The sequence below is a fragment of the Ostrinia nubilalis genome, chromosome 14, assembly GCF_963855985.1.
Source record: "Ostrinia nubilalis chromosome 14, ilOstNubi1.1, whole genome shotgun sequence".
Taxonomy (NCBI): Eukaryota; Metazoa; Arthropoda; class Insecta; order Lepidoptera; family Crambidae; genus Ostrinia; species Ostrinia nubilalis.
This window is the reverse complement of record NC_087101.1, coordinates 11,329,716-11,345,454: the sequence shown is the minus strand read 5'-3', so window position 1 is coordinate 11,345,454 and position 15,739 is coordinate 11,329,716. Positions and strand designations below refer to the sequence as shown.

Below are 15,739 nucleotides of genomic sequence, written 5' to 3'. Positions count from 1 at the left end.
TCAGGTGGTTTAGTCTCCACTGCAGGCAGAAGTACTACTTATCGATCATAGCTCATCACAGAAGAGATCATCTTATTAAGATGATCCTAACCCCCTCTTTCTTGTTTTCAGACGGGGTCCCGGTGGCCCTACCTATGTCTGCCGATCCTGTTAGCCGCTTCAGTGTGTGGGAGCGACATCCTGATGATCACGCTGGGTGGCACCAAGTCACATAAGATGCCGTTCTGGGAGCTAGCTAGGGGTATGATTAGGAGGTAAGGAGAATCTTCCTGGATCTGTAACACAAATAATTTGATTTGGTGTTTTGGTGAAAATCTTTCCTTTATTCTACATTAGAGGTGGGCGCCACGCCGGCGCGCCGCCGCCGCCGCGAAATTTTTCACGCCGCCGCCGCCGACGATCGGCTGTCGGCGCGCCGACTCCTATACTGCACTGACTATTTGTTTTTTTTTACAAATGTTTCTATTGTGCGGGAATCGAATCCGCGACCTCCGGCATAGATTACGAACGTACCACTACACCAAACGGCCAACATACTGAGTGAGAGCCTCGCAACGTAAGTTCCTTAGCTTTGGTAAATTATCCATAAGGCTGGAAAGCCGCCTAACAAAGTCCCCCCTAACTATCCCCTTGCTTAAGTATGGCCCATGTAGAAATCGACCATCAATTTATGGCATAGTTTCAAGTCAAACTCTGTGACAAGATTATTTTTAGCTGCAGAGCTTGAGTATCCCAGTACTCCGTAATTGGTCTGGTCCTCTACAACATAATATCAATAATTTTTACTAGTAAAGTAGCTCAGAAACAACTGTGGCCTTCCTCAGATGTGAACAGTGATCTTAAAGCCACTAGACTAGACTGTTGCAAACTTAGCTAGATGTGACTAATGCTTAGCTGACCCACTAGCGCATAAAAGCAAACTCCAAAGTCTCACCATAACACATTTAGGACATGAAACTTATACTCCGGCCAAACCGTTTTGTCGGCGTGATCAATATACATACCTCCACAAAATTACAGCTCTCTAGTGCCAGTAGTTTCCAATCAAAACCTCGGACAGACAGACGGCCAGACATATCGAAACTATAAGGGTTCCTTGTCAGGACTACGGAACCCTAAAAACGATAAACCGATCTGGACATAATATTATGGCATCTACCTAAATGTGGTCGAAAACCAGCTAATCCAACATTAACCATTTGCCTCCCAAGAACTCCAAAATATCTGCTAAGGGTACTTTCATCGGCGCATTGGTACAATTACATTTGAGAAATCCACGAGAACCTGGAAATAGGCGTAGTAAAAAGTCACTGAAATCCGCTATCCAGGTCTCCAAATATCAAAGTATGATCAAGATATACGTCTTTATGACAGCATTGTCTGGTGGCCTAGAACTAGGCTACAGACATGCAGAACGGTACTCAAAAAATTGCAAAGAACTGCATGCCTAGAAATAACGAGTGCGTTTAGGGCTACGCCAACTATTATAAGCATTGGAAATTATTCTGGGACTGCTTCCACTGTACTTGGCGCTAGAAATGGACGCAAGAAAGTGGCGCTGCACTGACTGAAGGATGCGGGACTCTGGAGTACATACAAACCTTGCACCAAACACACAAGGATGTGGAGTGATCCTCAATTAGATGCAATAACGGACATGGGATGTGATACAATGCAGCCTAGGTACATGTTTAGCAAATATTTTAGTGTCTATACAACAAGGGAAGTCTGGAAAAGACTGTTGAGATCAACAGGACAACCTGATCAGGTATACTGATGGCTCCAAGATGGACTCAGGATCGGGAGCGGGCGTCTACTCCAAACGATCCGAGCACAATAAAAGCTTAGGGAGGTTTGCAACAGTATTTCAAGCTGTAACCTATGTTATAATCATGTGTGCACTAAGGAATATAGAACAGGTGCATAAAAAGCGCGACATTTACATCCTACGTGGTAGTCAGGCAGCACTCAAAGCCATTGCCTCGGTGAGGGTTGGATCTAGACTCGTTCTGAGGGCAATATTGGTACTAAAGAAACTTGGAAGGCATAACAGGATGACCCTAATGTGGATACCTGGACATACGGGAATCGAAGGCCGACAGTCTGGCGAGACAAGGGTCAGAGGCGACACCTATTGTTCCAGAGCCGATAGTGCCCTTATCTATAAGCACCGCACATATCGTCACCGTCGTGGCAGAATTAAATAACTGACAAAACCAAAGTTGCGAGATATTCACGTTTTTGTATTTTTTTTCGTTAAAAATGGCGATAACTTTTAAGGGTAAAAATATTTTACTGTCGGTCTTTTGATATTTTATACAGCAAATTTACCTTTATTAATTCAATATTCTTCGATGATGTTACTTTGTATTATTTTAAATAAAAAAATAAAAATGTATTTATTTAGTTTTGCCACAACCGTATTTTACTAAAAAGTTGCAGTTATTTAGTTTTTGTATGTCACTTATTTAGTTTTACCACAACCAAGGTATTACAAAAACGAATATTTCCATTGAATAAGTACACTTGTTTAATTTTGCCACACTTTTATTGACCTAAATGTTGATTTATTCATTTTATTTTATTTATTTTGTCAATGCAATTTTAGTCAAAATCTGTAAAATTGTTAAATAATACTAGAATATACTTACTTATTTAATACTTATAAATGTTTAACAAATTGGTATGGTAACCATAAACATCAGATTCCTATAACATTGAAATACAATTGAAAGAATCAACATCAAAATGAATATCAAAATTAAAATAATCCAAAAACAATAAAACTGTAATAGGGATCTCTCCCTAGGGATCCATAGGGATCCCTTACCCTCAACGTCATGGCAGAACGACGTTCAATGTCTCTGCAGATCACCGTTGACGTTAAGGCACATCGGCAGCTTAATAGACAGATATGGAAGTCCTTCCGACATGATGTTCGCAACTTTAATACAAATAGTATTAAAGAGACGATAGAGCGGAACCAAGGCTCCAAAGTGTTCGCAAGAGACTACTCTATTGGACGAAGCTAGCTGACAAAGCTGAAGACTGCGGAAGGTAGTGTAACGTCAACAAAAGCCGAGGTTCTGGGTGAGATTGAAAAGTTTTATGGACAGCTATATACCTCGACGAAGATATTGTGGATATCAGCATTATCAGCCTATACGAAATTGGGATGGCTCTCAAACACCTAAAGAACAACAAGGCAACGGGGGATGACGGAATAACCTCGGAGCTTCTGAACGCGGGTGGAACATCGATATTAAAGTTAAGTCCTTCAGAGACTATTTAACTTCATCTTACTCCAGGGAACAACGCCAGAGGCATGGAACAGAAGCGTGGTGGTACTCTTTTTCAAGAAAGGGGATAAAACCTTGCTGAAGAATTACTGACCAATCTCGCTTCTGAGTCATGTTTACAAGCTGTTTTCGAAAGTTATCACGAATGATCTCGCGCGTAGGCTCGATGACTTCCAGCCTCCCGAACAAGCCGGTTTCTGAAAAGTATCGGTACATATCGAGGTGCTGAAGTGCTTGTACACGCCACCATGTTGCCCGAGTACAGGAGTGGAGTACGAGGGCGATTCCTCTGCAGCGAGGCATGAGGGAGATGTTATATCTCCGGATCTCCGAAACTATTCACCGCTGCATTGGAAGACGCTTTCAAACTCCTTGAATAGAAAGGATTCGGCATAAACATCAACGACGAGTACATCACTCACCTTCGGTTTGGAGACGATATTGTGTGGTCATGGCAAAGTCATTGGAAGACCTCGGCATAATGCTCGAAGACCTTAATCTCCCAAAAGGTAGGCCTTCGGGTGAATAACATGGAAAAACGAAGCTTTTGTCGAATGTCTATGTTGCGTCCTACCCAGTTTCGGTTAGGAGCTCGAATCTCGAGATTGTTGACAAGTATGTCTATCTCGGACAAACGTTTCAGCTAGGTAGAGAAAGAGGTCGAATCCAACTCGGCTGGGTAGCGTTCGGGAAACTACACAACATCCTTTCATCCAAAATATCTCAGTGCCTAAAGACGAAAATCTACAATCTGTATGTGTTACTACTGATGATATACGGCTCGGGAACGCGGCCTCTTACTTATAGGCCTTATAAATAAGCTCAAAGTTGCACAGCGTGCGCTTTGAAGAGGGCTATGGTCGGTTTTTCTGTACAAGAGACAAGGCACATAGTACGCAGAACTGACAGACGATGGGGCAGCAAGGTTCTGGAGTGGAGGGCACGTACCGGAAAGCACAACGTGGACTTCATAAAGGTAGCAAGAAAGCACTGGATGCAGACCACTACCAGCCGGTCATATTGGAAATCATTGGGGGAGACCTATGTTCGACAGTGGACGTCCTATATGGCTGAAATGATGATGATGATGAAGGTAACTATCCAGATTCAACATCTGAGTAATGAACATTGAAATTAAAAGTAACATTTGAAGTAATGTTACAAAAATGAAATATATCAAAAACACAATTGTACGAGTATTTTGAAGCAATGTTTCGGATCGAGTTGTGGCAGAATTAAATAAAGTCACTTATTGACTTTCTTAGTACAAGTATTTTGAAGCAATGTTTCACAGTGAGTTGTGGCAGAATTAAATAAAGTCACTTATTCAGTTTTGCCACGTTAATTCTACAACAAACAGAGTTGTAATTTATGGTCAATAGTTTCACTAAACTGAAGATATCTTTGGAAATATCATAGATATTGCCACGAGAGTGAGACCAAAATATAGGTAACACTTTCTACTATACAAAAAGTGGAAAAAGTGGTTTTTGCCAAAAGTGTCAGTTATTTAATTCTGCCACGACGGTGACGATATGGCCATGAGGCATAATAACTAGGAGGCATAGAGCTGAATGAGTAAGCTCCAACGGTATGAGCCACTCCAAATTATTCCTAAAGGGAAACTCAATATCATGAGAAAAACTCATATTCAATGGAAACATAAGGCAATTAGCCCGTGTGATCACGGGTGCGTTAACAGGACACTACACTACGAACCACATGCTCCACAAGATGGGCTTAACGACAGCTGTCGAGCATGTGGAGAACATGCAGAGTCCATGAAATAACTACTGCGCGAATGCGATGCGCCAGCGAGAACTGGAATTGCTCTCTTGGGGTCGGCATATCCGGCACCAGAAATAGGTCCCTCTCACCCAAGCACTTGATTCGCTTTATGGATAGGCTTTTACGGATGAGAGGGGAATAAAGGTATGGGGGCGCACAAAAGATCCCAAAGGGTCGACGTGCCTGCGCTCATGCGCGGCCCTGAACAAGATACGATTACCTGATTATAGTCTAGATGACTCTAAACAGATTTTTTTAAAGAAATAATGAGTCAAGGTCAAAGGTCAAGGTCACGCCGCCGACGCCGCCGCCGCCGAAGCTAAAAAGTCGGCGCGCCGCCGCCGGCTACTACTATATCGGCGCCCACCTCTATTCTACATAATATACTAGCGGCCGCCCGAAACTTCGTACACGTGGATTCCGTTTTACCCCCTTAGGTGTGTAGTTTCGTAAAATCCGTTCTTAGTGAGCACCTACGTTCTACTTAAAAGGAACCCCCATGCAAAATTTGAGACTCCTAGCACTTGTAGTTTCTAAGATTTCGTAATGAGTGAGTGAGTCAGTCAATCATAGATGTATTTTAACTCTTGTATTAGACGCGTGGTATTTGTTAGTATGATTTGAACATCACATCATAGTCTTATGAGAAACAAAAGAAGGAAAACATCAAATCTTTTCGCACTTCATAAATAAAACATAGGGGTAGGGTTGCCAAAATTACTATCAGATAAGATTCCTCCATAAACACGAGGAGCCCCATTAACCTGGTAAATGCCGCTTAAATGATCACCCCGGGAACATCTAGCGTCGACTTAACGAGCGGGTGGCAGCCACTAGTTTATGTAATCCGTTCTCTCCTGGGTGTTTGGATGTCAGACGTGATATAAAATACCCTGGGGTACCTAGAAACAGTTGTCTCCACGTTAAATAGTGACTTCTTAATTCTATATTATTATTTCAACTACAACTCAACGTAAAATAGTATTAAAAAGGGTAATGGATTACGAGTTTAGTTGAATGGCCTACTCAGTTCTTATTCCTTTTTATAAATAAGCAGTCAATAAACATCAGAGCCAAGCTTCTAACTTTACTGACTAACAACTTTATGTCACTTCGAGCACCTTCGAGAAAGGGTAAATAGTGCCTTTACGCGTTGCTTGGCTGGTCTTGGCGCAGATTCACACAACATGCAATCATCTATCTACATTAAATATCTAACTTGGTCAATATCCACAAACTTTTTTCTTTATGGGCTTCGTATGTAACTACATAAGTTCTGTGGTTTTATGTGCCCTTAAAACTACCGCACTTTCGGCAACACGTAAACAGATCCTTTTTTTATTGCAGAGGGCACAACATCACATTCTTCAGCGCTTTCCCCCCGGACTTCCACATCGAGGGTCTGGAGGAGATCGCACCTGAGGGCCTGGTGTCCTATGTCCGGGAATACATGTCCTGGGACCTGGTGGGCGCCAGGATGCGGGGGGAGGAACCCCTCCCCATCAAGGACATGCTCAGATATGGATACGAGGTATAAAAGGTTGTGGAGACAGATAAGGTGTAAATTAATTAAAAAAACATCAACTGAGTCTAAAAACCTGCACTAAAAAAAATAAAAATAATGACGTTATTTAATGGAGAAATTTCGCGCGAATTATTTGTTATGCGCATCTTTAGGGCCCTGTAGCTTCTTTATTTGTAGAGATATTTTCATGATTCTGTCGCCAATATTATTAGTTTTACGTATATTTTCAAGTTTTATTAATAAAAACAATTTGAAACTTCTCCATTATGCTACATTCACACATAAATTCCCTGCACGAATTAAATTAGCAATCTATTTAGGAACACACAAATAAAGGTTTGCCGTACAAAAGTCGTAGGTAACTAATCAAAAGTTGTTTCATTGAAACGAATACCAATCCATGGTCTCTATTTGATTCCGTATATAAATAGAAACTTTTTGTTGGTCTCCTCAATGAAGTCAATGGATAGCTTCGCGATCTTTTTCAATTCAAAGCTAAAGTAAAATCGAAAATTTGAAACTTTTTTTTCGTTTTCATTGTTAATCACTGAATTTGACTTTCCTTAGAATATTGTATACCTACCTTTAATTTATGTATTGTTTGATAAAAAATTTGCTGTTCTTTCTTGTTAGTAATTATGCCGTGCTTTAGTTAAAAAAAACAGCATCATCGCCTAATTACTAAAGTACTTAAAACGCGAACAGGTAGCCTAAATCACGATTAAAAGGCACGACCCTAACTTCACTGGGCAAAAGTAATTAGGGTATTGTTTATCTACAAGATAAGATGCAAATATTGTCGTGTTTGTGTTTAAAGAATTAAATTAATTAACAGAGTTTCAAAGCGTCGAAAAAGCTATTGAATACTTACCTACTGAAGAGGGTTTCAATTTGCATTAATCAATCCATTAATTAATAATTATGTCCTTTTCTGTACGCCAAATTAATTTTCTGGAAAGAAAGGAAATGTATTTAAAATGCAGGTTAAAAAAATAATAACCAAGGTTATAATATTGTCAATACGTGGAACCGTTTTGGCTACTTAAGCATTTAACGTTACAAAGCGAAAAAAAGTGTAGACAAGTAAAATGGCTTTTCTATACCTTACCTATTGTACTTACCCCTTGATATTGATGCCATAGTACCAACCAACACTGATTTACTTTAGTTGCTTGATAAACTACGAGCACAGAATAATAATAAGTACTACGTACAGAAGTTTTACTTCGCGAAGGTATTTAAAAAAATGTATGCTCAATGTCATTAACAATATGGTGTAATTTAGCCTGTCTCAAGAGTCAAGCACCATTTTGTTGACAAACGTCAGTGATCGGCACTGCGCCGAAGTTATAGGGCTGACTTCTGTAAAATGATGTGACGTGAGGTGCCAAACTGCGGAAAATGGCGGAAGAAACACATGATTTAAAATGAATTATCATGAATAATGTTGACTACTTATTTACCTCTCAGTGTCTTGAGGCAATTTAAAAAAGTACATTCTGTGTTTTTATTATTATTTAGGCAGTTAAATACTGCACAGTATTTAGTACACCGTTTTCTTTATTTTGTTCCATCATACACAAGAATACGCGTGCGTGATTCAATGTTCGCTCGTATGTGAGGCCTTGTCGAATAGTATCCTGTAGGTGGGCCATCGTGCTTGTTTTGTTTTCGATGTAAACTCGCGGAGATGAACAGGCCTGCTACGAGTCTAATAAGTAATTAATTAACTTTTTTTTTCTTGGCAGGTGTGTGACGCGTTCTACAGTGACGTCGAGACATGGTCCTTCTTCAGATCAGGAAGGAGTTACGATCTCATCATCCTAGATGGCGCTTACCCAGAATGTGCTATGGGTGTCGTCCATCGCCTGAAACTGCCCTTCATCTTCATCAACACTGTCGGCTTCTACGCCAGCGCCTTCAGCAACTCTGGAAGTCCTACTCCCTTCTCCGTCACCCCTTTCTTCGGCAAAGGGTTTACGGACAACATGAGTTTTCTTGACAGAACCATCAACGCCGGTTGGTTGACAGCCGCTAACATTGCTCATGGGTTCACCATGATGGTTCTCCAAGGGGTTCTGAGAAAGCACTTCGGGCCGCAGATTCCTCATGTTTATGATATGACGAAGAATGTCAGCTTTATTCTCCAGAATGGACATTATACTGTGTCTTACCCGAGGCCGTATCTACCCAATGTGGCTGAAGTGGCCTGCATACATTGTAAAGAAGCAAAGCGGTTGAGCCCAGTAAGTACTTAATATTTATGTCTACTATAAGAACTTTTCTTCAATGTTTTCCTAATAAGTAATCGAGTGTTTCTATGACCTCCAATGTAAGATCATGTTTCATCGTTTTAATTTTATCAAAACATAATCAATTGAAACTTCAGGGTAGATTTAGTATCCAAGATTGTTCTCTGTATTTCTATAACATGATACGTGAGCGAAGTGTTGTGATCTTGTTGTTGTTCACTGCTATCGACAATATTACAAACAGGACAGAATATTGTGTAACTTTTCTTGTTTTTTTTTTTAACAAAAACAAAAGAAGGTGAAATAGGGGATTAAACTTTACGCATAAGTAGAAACGAAAATTCGCGAGTGACCTAAAATTAAGTTTGCATCACTTTTTGTGGCAGACTGAAATAAAGAATAGTAACTGGAATAGGTACTCGTAGGTAGACAGTATTTACGGCTAATTTTGTCTTTACTATTAGTCTATAGATAGTTTCGATAGTGGATTATGAACATACAAGTACACAACACTAGTAAAATGTAATATTTGTTTCTCAGAAACAAATATGCATAGAACAATTTCCTAGCAAATGTAGCAATATCTACGAGTTCACATGGAACATTAATTTGGTTAGTTGCTAAGGAGTACTTCATACGCACGAGCTTGGTTTGGTTTAATTGGCATCATATTATATAACTTTGTTTATCAAACAAGTTGCAGCAGATGTGGTTATCCAGAAAAGTTACCGTGACATTAAAAGTTACATGGGCCTCTGTGGTGAACTCAAATGTGTGTCACCACTCCGAGAGTTCTCAATTACGTTTTCCAGGCCTACATAATATTATAATATAAAATATAATGAGCTGTTGCGAATATTTGAAGCAGACCTTCCCCTTTGTAGATTAATTTTACAGAAAGAAGAGAAGTTTTGGATGAAGGAATTTAATATAACCATCTAGAAAAGCTGAGGTGATGGAATAACCAAAGTTTATAAAGGCAGCTCTAGAAAAAAAATGTGTGTCCTGTCAACGTGAGTCCATAAAAAGTATCCGAATGATTACCTTAAATACGAAACTACTCGTATTAGATTTTTTTATTCGTAGTAGGAATACCTGATTACTACTTAACTTTTGGAAGTTTATCCTGATAGAATAAAAATATTTTATAAGAAGTACTAAGGTACTTTTATTACTTTTCATCGTTTCTTCAGAAGAATCTTTGAGTGTTAGTAGCGTTTAAACCTCTCATGTGGAAAGGCTCTAAGGAATAAATATTAAAGTTGTACAATATTTCAAAGCGCCTTTGCGAAGCAATGCATCGGAAATTCGTTTGACATGCAAATACTCGATTTTGCCCATCTGCATGTGCGAGATATTTTGTAGCAGGACTGCATTTATTGCTTTTTATGGTGCATCGAACGCGTTCCAATCGATTTGCCGTAATCTCTTTCTTAACGTGGCGCATGAAAGTCAATTTTATGCGATTTTGTAATACCCAAGTACTTATTTTGTGAAAATTATTAAAAATATAAGATAATGTTGTAAACACTTTTTCAATAATACAGAAAAGTATAATGCCATACAGAAAGATCAGTAACCAAAATTAAAAAACAATGGAAAGCTACCATACCCATCTTTGAATAAGTGATACCACGTTTCATAACAAAGTTAGTATTTTTATGGGATTGTAATAAAACTGAATTCTCGATGAAAACACTCTTTTCTACGTAGCAGGTACGATACAACAGTGTGTACGTGGAAATATAAAGAAAGGCATGATACAGCAAATGTGACCCAGCTGAATTATTGTAAATACGATATTTTACAACATCTAAGATTGAAGACAAGTGTGGAAGCGACACGGGTGGGTATTTTTGGGACATCAAACGTCAGCGAGACTTCAGATAATATGATTCTTTGTATGCTCTAAAACGTCATAATCAGTTTTTAGTGTTCCAAATAAATGTATTTTCTTTCTTTCTTTAATTATACGTCAATATTACCCTTCCCTTGTCGCAGTTGTGCTTGACCTATAGCACCAACCTAATGATGATAATAATTATTTTATTCCAGGACATAGAAGAATGGATCTCCGGAGCAGGCGACGCAGGCTTCGTCTACGTGTCCATGGGTTCTTCAGTGCGCACTTCGAACATGCCTCTATCGGCACACAGACTCTTCGTGGAAGCCCTAGGAAGACTCCCACACAGGGTCCTTTGGAAGCAGGACGCTGTTGAGAACATGACTGATGTACCTTCTAACGTCAGGCTTTACAAATGGCTGCCGCAGCAGGATCTGCTAGGTAATTAATACTTTTAATAATTGTAACTCGTTAGTTGTGTGCTCATTGTGTAGGTTGTGTTTGCAATTGTTTTAATGTAGGCCAATCAACAGATTGTTTTAACATCCGCTGACATTAATTAAAATGTTAATTAAAATAATTTAGTAGTTTCATAATTCCTAATCCATTTGTTCATTGCTTCATGTTGTAGTTACGTAGATGTTAAACATAAAGTTAGATCTAACATGAACCCTGTAAGGGCACTGCACTGTTTCGTAAATTTATACCGCTGAGCTAAAGCTGTTAGCACACAACTGGCATCACAAATCAGAAACATTTATTTTTACAACATCATGACATTGTAACAATATATGTGTATGTATATCGGTCACAGTTCCAGCTACCCATTTCCGTTTTTTCTCTCACTCACATCAAATGGTGATTCTTTGCGATAGAACGAGACGACGTGACCAGAAATGGGTGGCTGAAACTGTGGCCAGTACTCTAAATCAGATAGATAATATAAAGTTTGGCAAAAATTGCATCGGAGTGGCATGACAATATCATATAAAACTATTTACAGTTGTAAGAGTCTCTGAATGTGAAGTAGTGCCTTTAGCTTAGCTATTATCGTAACAAAATAAACACCACGTAACCACCAGTGAGTCAAAATCTTAACGATGAACTATCGACACTTATCCTAGTCATGTTTTAACAAACTTGAATTTTACCACAAATAAAACACAAACTCAAATTCAAAAGTTAAGAGGTTACTGATCTTAATCTACGAAAAGTTATAGTTATCCATTCCCGCGAAACATCGAGAACAAACAGTGCCTGTAGACAATAAATATTTGTTACAGATTTAGATAGAGCCAAATACATATATTTACTATTTTGAACATTATCGCGGCGAAACGAATCGAATAGAATGGAATATTACTACTAAGGCAGCGTTTCTTAACCTTTTATGTCCACGGGCTCCTTAGGAAATCAAACACAATTTTAAGGACCCCCTAATAAAAAAATCAGCAACAAATAATTTCGATTACAAGAATTGGTGGCCTTTATTTATGATTGTTAAATGGTCCATAGATAAGGACCCCCATACAATATTTTGGGCCACAGGTTAAGAAACACTGGTCAAAGGCACAAGTGATTGACTATGCAAAGTTTCCTTACCTAACGTTTGTGAACGTGAATCTACATTTGGTTTTCATGAACTTTTTCCTCTCAAAGCGTACGGAAAAGTCTTTTCAAGCCACTTACCGTTACTTTTGATGTCATTATAATCCAAATGTGAGGAGATTACTAAATAAAATATCAAAACAGCTTTATGTTGCCAACCCGACGTAAAAAACTCACTCCGTCTAGGTTGAAGTCAATATTATAATCAGAGCAAATACAAATGAGTAGGTCATCTTCATAGAAACGCCGAGCGCGGTTTGTATGTGAGCGCGCCAATACGTATGCGGCGCGCACGCACACACTGACAAAATTTAGCGTTGATTAGCGGTGAGTTGCCCCGAATTTTGTCAGTGTGTGCATGCGCGCCGCATACGTATTGGCGCGCGCTCACATGCAAACCGCGCTCGGTGCGTTTCTATGAAGATGACCTACTCATTTGTATTTGCTCTGTTATAATGTTGAAAGGAATATAGATTTTATCGGAATAAAGTCCTGAATATTATTATAGAGTCGGACCAATTTCCTAATCATAACACTGAGCGGAAGTCACAGAAGAAATTTAATTTTCTAAAGAAGTAGCCCTAATTCTATTTTAGGTATCTGTGATTTTTCGTCTGCAGATCATTAATTCAGATAAAATTTCTTTTTGGATAAAATTTATTTAAGGCATTTTATAATAACAAAATGCCTTTGTTATGAATTCGTGACCTATATTTTATTATTAAGTTAGCATTATTATGGTAATGAGCTTGTCTGTGATCTTTGTAACAGTTTCTTTAGAACCGTGTCTTCCCACACACACTGTAGACAGTTGTTCTGGGATAAGATAAAGAGAAAGAAAGAAAGAAAGAAAAAATATTTATTTGGTACTAAATGAAACACATTGACATTACAAAGCAAAAATAATATTCTTTCGACTCAAAGGTTATGGGATCGATTACTAATGGGATTAACTTAGTATGTAATCATTAGTATATCTTTTTATAGGATAGAGAACTGATTAAAAACCAACAATTAGTAAGGAAATTGTCTACGTGATGTCCAAACAGAAAAAAGAACTTAGAAGGCACGTTAGCTACCAACCTTTGATTTTAAGCTAAGATAGAAGAAGAACCGTGTGCGAAACCGAAATGTACTTGGAGTTAAATTTCTAAATGGAAATATTTCGTCTTTCCAGGGCACCCAAAAATCAAGGCGTTCATCACCCACGGTGGCCTGCTCAGCATGTTCGAGACGGTCTACCACGGCGTCCCCATCGTCAGCATCCCGGTGTTTTGTGATCACGATGCCAACGCCGCCAAAGCAGAAGTCGACGGATACGCCAAGAAGTTGGAACTCCAGCACCTGACCTCTGACAAACTCTACAGATCTATAATAGAAGTCATCAACGAGCCAAAATACAAAACAGAAGTCAAAAAGAGGCAGATACTTCTTAGAGACCAAAAAGAAACACCGCTAGAAAGAGCCATCTATTGGACGGAATACGTAATTAGGCACAAAGGTGCATACCACTTGCAGTCGCCAGCGAAAGACCTCAACTTCATCCAGTACTACTTAATCGATGTTACCCTTTTCGTAATTTTTGTTTTATTCTCAATATTTGCGATTTTTTCATACACAATGAGGTTAGCGTTCACAAAGTTAGCCAACTACGTTCAGAACAGGCACGTTTTGTTGGACAAATCGAACCATTTGTTAAACCGCTCCAAGATGTTAATAGACCACACGGTCATGTCAAAGAAGAAACTGTAAAGTTACCAAAACTAATTATAGTACTAAAAGTTACCATTTTAGTTACCACGAGAGATTGAACAAATACAAATTAATTGTGAGAAACGTGATTTTGACTGTAAATATTAAGATTTATTTATAGAGTAGTGATATTGTAAGCATAGAGGCGATGAGTATGACAAAAATATGAATTTGCTCACGATAGAACTGTAATATTTAATTGTTAGTGTGGTGATATTATATTTAGTAAGTTGTAATAAATATTATCCTTTAATTCACGAGTCTTATTTGGATTTCTAAACCAAAGCCTTCGCTTAAAAATACCTTAATATTATATTTATTTATAAATACTGAGAAAAAAATATTTAGGATCAAAGGAGTAATTAGAATCTTCCTACACTTCCTCTAAAAATAGTTCTATCTAATTAACAAAGAGGAAGCAACCCGTTTCGAGTTTTAACGACCCGTTATTTTAATAGGCGTTTGATAAATAATTAAGAGTAAGACATTCCCAAATTATAATTAATTCCAAATTTCCTTAACATTAGAAACCTGAAGGTCGCGTACAAAACTGCAGGTAGAGTTAATCAGTTGGTATTAACTCAATGAACGAGTGCCATTTCATTTCATATTCAGAGAACTTATGATTGTTATGCTTAACTACTTTGATCACTTCATTATAAAATCATACACAGAAATATACGCTCTTTGACCTATACAGGGTGTCGGTTTAAGTAAGTATGGATCAAACAAAAAGGATTTATTCTAAATTGCTCAAATGCAACAACTTTCCTACGGAAAAAAATTACAAATTCTCAAAAAGAATTACATCCCCCTACTAATTGGCTGATTAATGAATCATTATTATAATAATTATTATGTTGTACGGAAAAGTTTTTTTTTAAGTTTTGAACTTCCTTCTCTTGTAGAAAAAAGTTGCATTTCAGCAGTAGCACAGAATAATAATAAGTACTACGTACAGAAGTTTTACTTCGCGAAGGTATTTAAAAAAATGTATGCTCAATGTCATTAACAATATGGTGTAATTTAGCCTGTCTCAAGAGTCAAGCACCATTTTGTTGACAAATGTCAGTGATCGGCACTGCGCCGAAGCTATAGGGCTGACTTCGGTAAAATGATTTTCTTCCATCATACACAAGAACATACGCGTGCGTGAGTCAATGTTCGCTCGTATGTGAGGCCTTGTCGAATAGTATCCTGTAGGTAGGCAATCGTGCGTGTTTTGTTTTCGATGTAAACTCGCGGAGATGAACAGGCCTGGCAGTAGAGTTAATCCTTTTTGTTTGATCCATACCTAAACCCTACTAAGCCGACACCCTGTATTAAACCTTTACCTGGTAGTGGCAGAATTGTTGCCACCATATTTTGAACCTTATTGAGAAAACATGGTACAAAACTAATGAAAAATATTTTTCTCTATACCAGTTAACATCAATTTCATATAAAAGTTTGAAACCTTTGTAAGTTAGGTACACACTTCAGACATTAATATGAAAGTTTCATTTCATCTTCATTCGAACTTCAGAATACTAAGTAATTGCTAGTGAGTTCTTATTAAGTTTGCGTGATAATTACTTATATTCTAAGTTGTTTAGCTTTAATTGAAATAAGACGAAGAAGGCAGTGAGTAGAAAGAGAGTATCCTATAGTTGGAACAAAATAAATTGATGAT

At 38.3% G+C, this 15,739-nt stretch overlaps 1 protein-coding gene across 1 annotated transcript in view; it reads left to right on the top strand.

Moving 5' to 3' along the window:
- Positions 1 to 14,324, top strand: part of LOC135078170 (UDP-glucosyltransferase 2) — a 69,699-nt gene extending 55,375 nt beyond the window's left edge. Inside the window, exons 3-7 of the mRNA XM_063972752.1 lie at positions 112 to 254; positions 6,435 to 6,618; positions 8,361 to 8,858; positions 10,920 to 11,148; positions 13,493 to 14,324. Of these exons, the coding sequence (XP_063828822.1) occupies positions 112 to 254; positions 6,435 to 6,618; positions 8,361 to 8,858; positions 10,920 to 11,148; positions 13,493 to 14,067 (1,629 nt within the window). The 3' untranslated portion in view covers positions 14,068 to 14,324. The remainder of the gene's footprint in view (positions 1 to 111; positions 255 to 6,434; positions 6,619 to 8,360; positions 8,859 to 10,919; positions 11,149 to 13,492) is intronic.
- Positions 14,325 to 15,739: the final 1,415 nt, after the last annotated feature.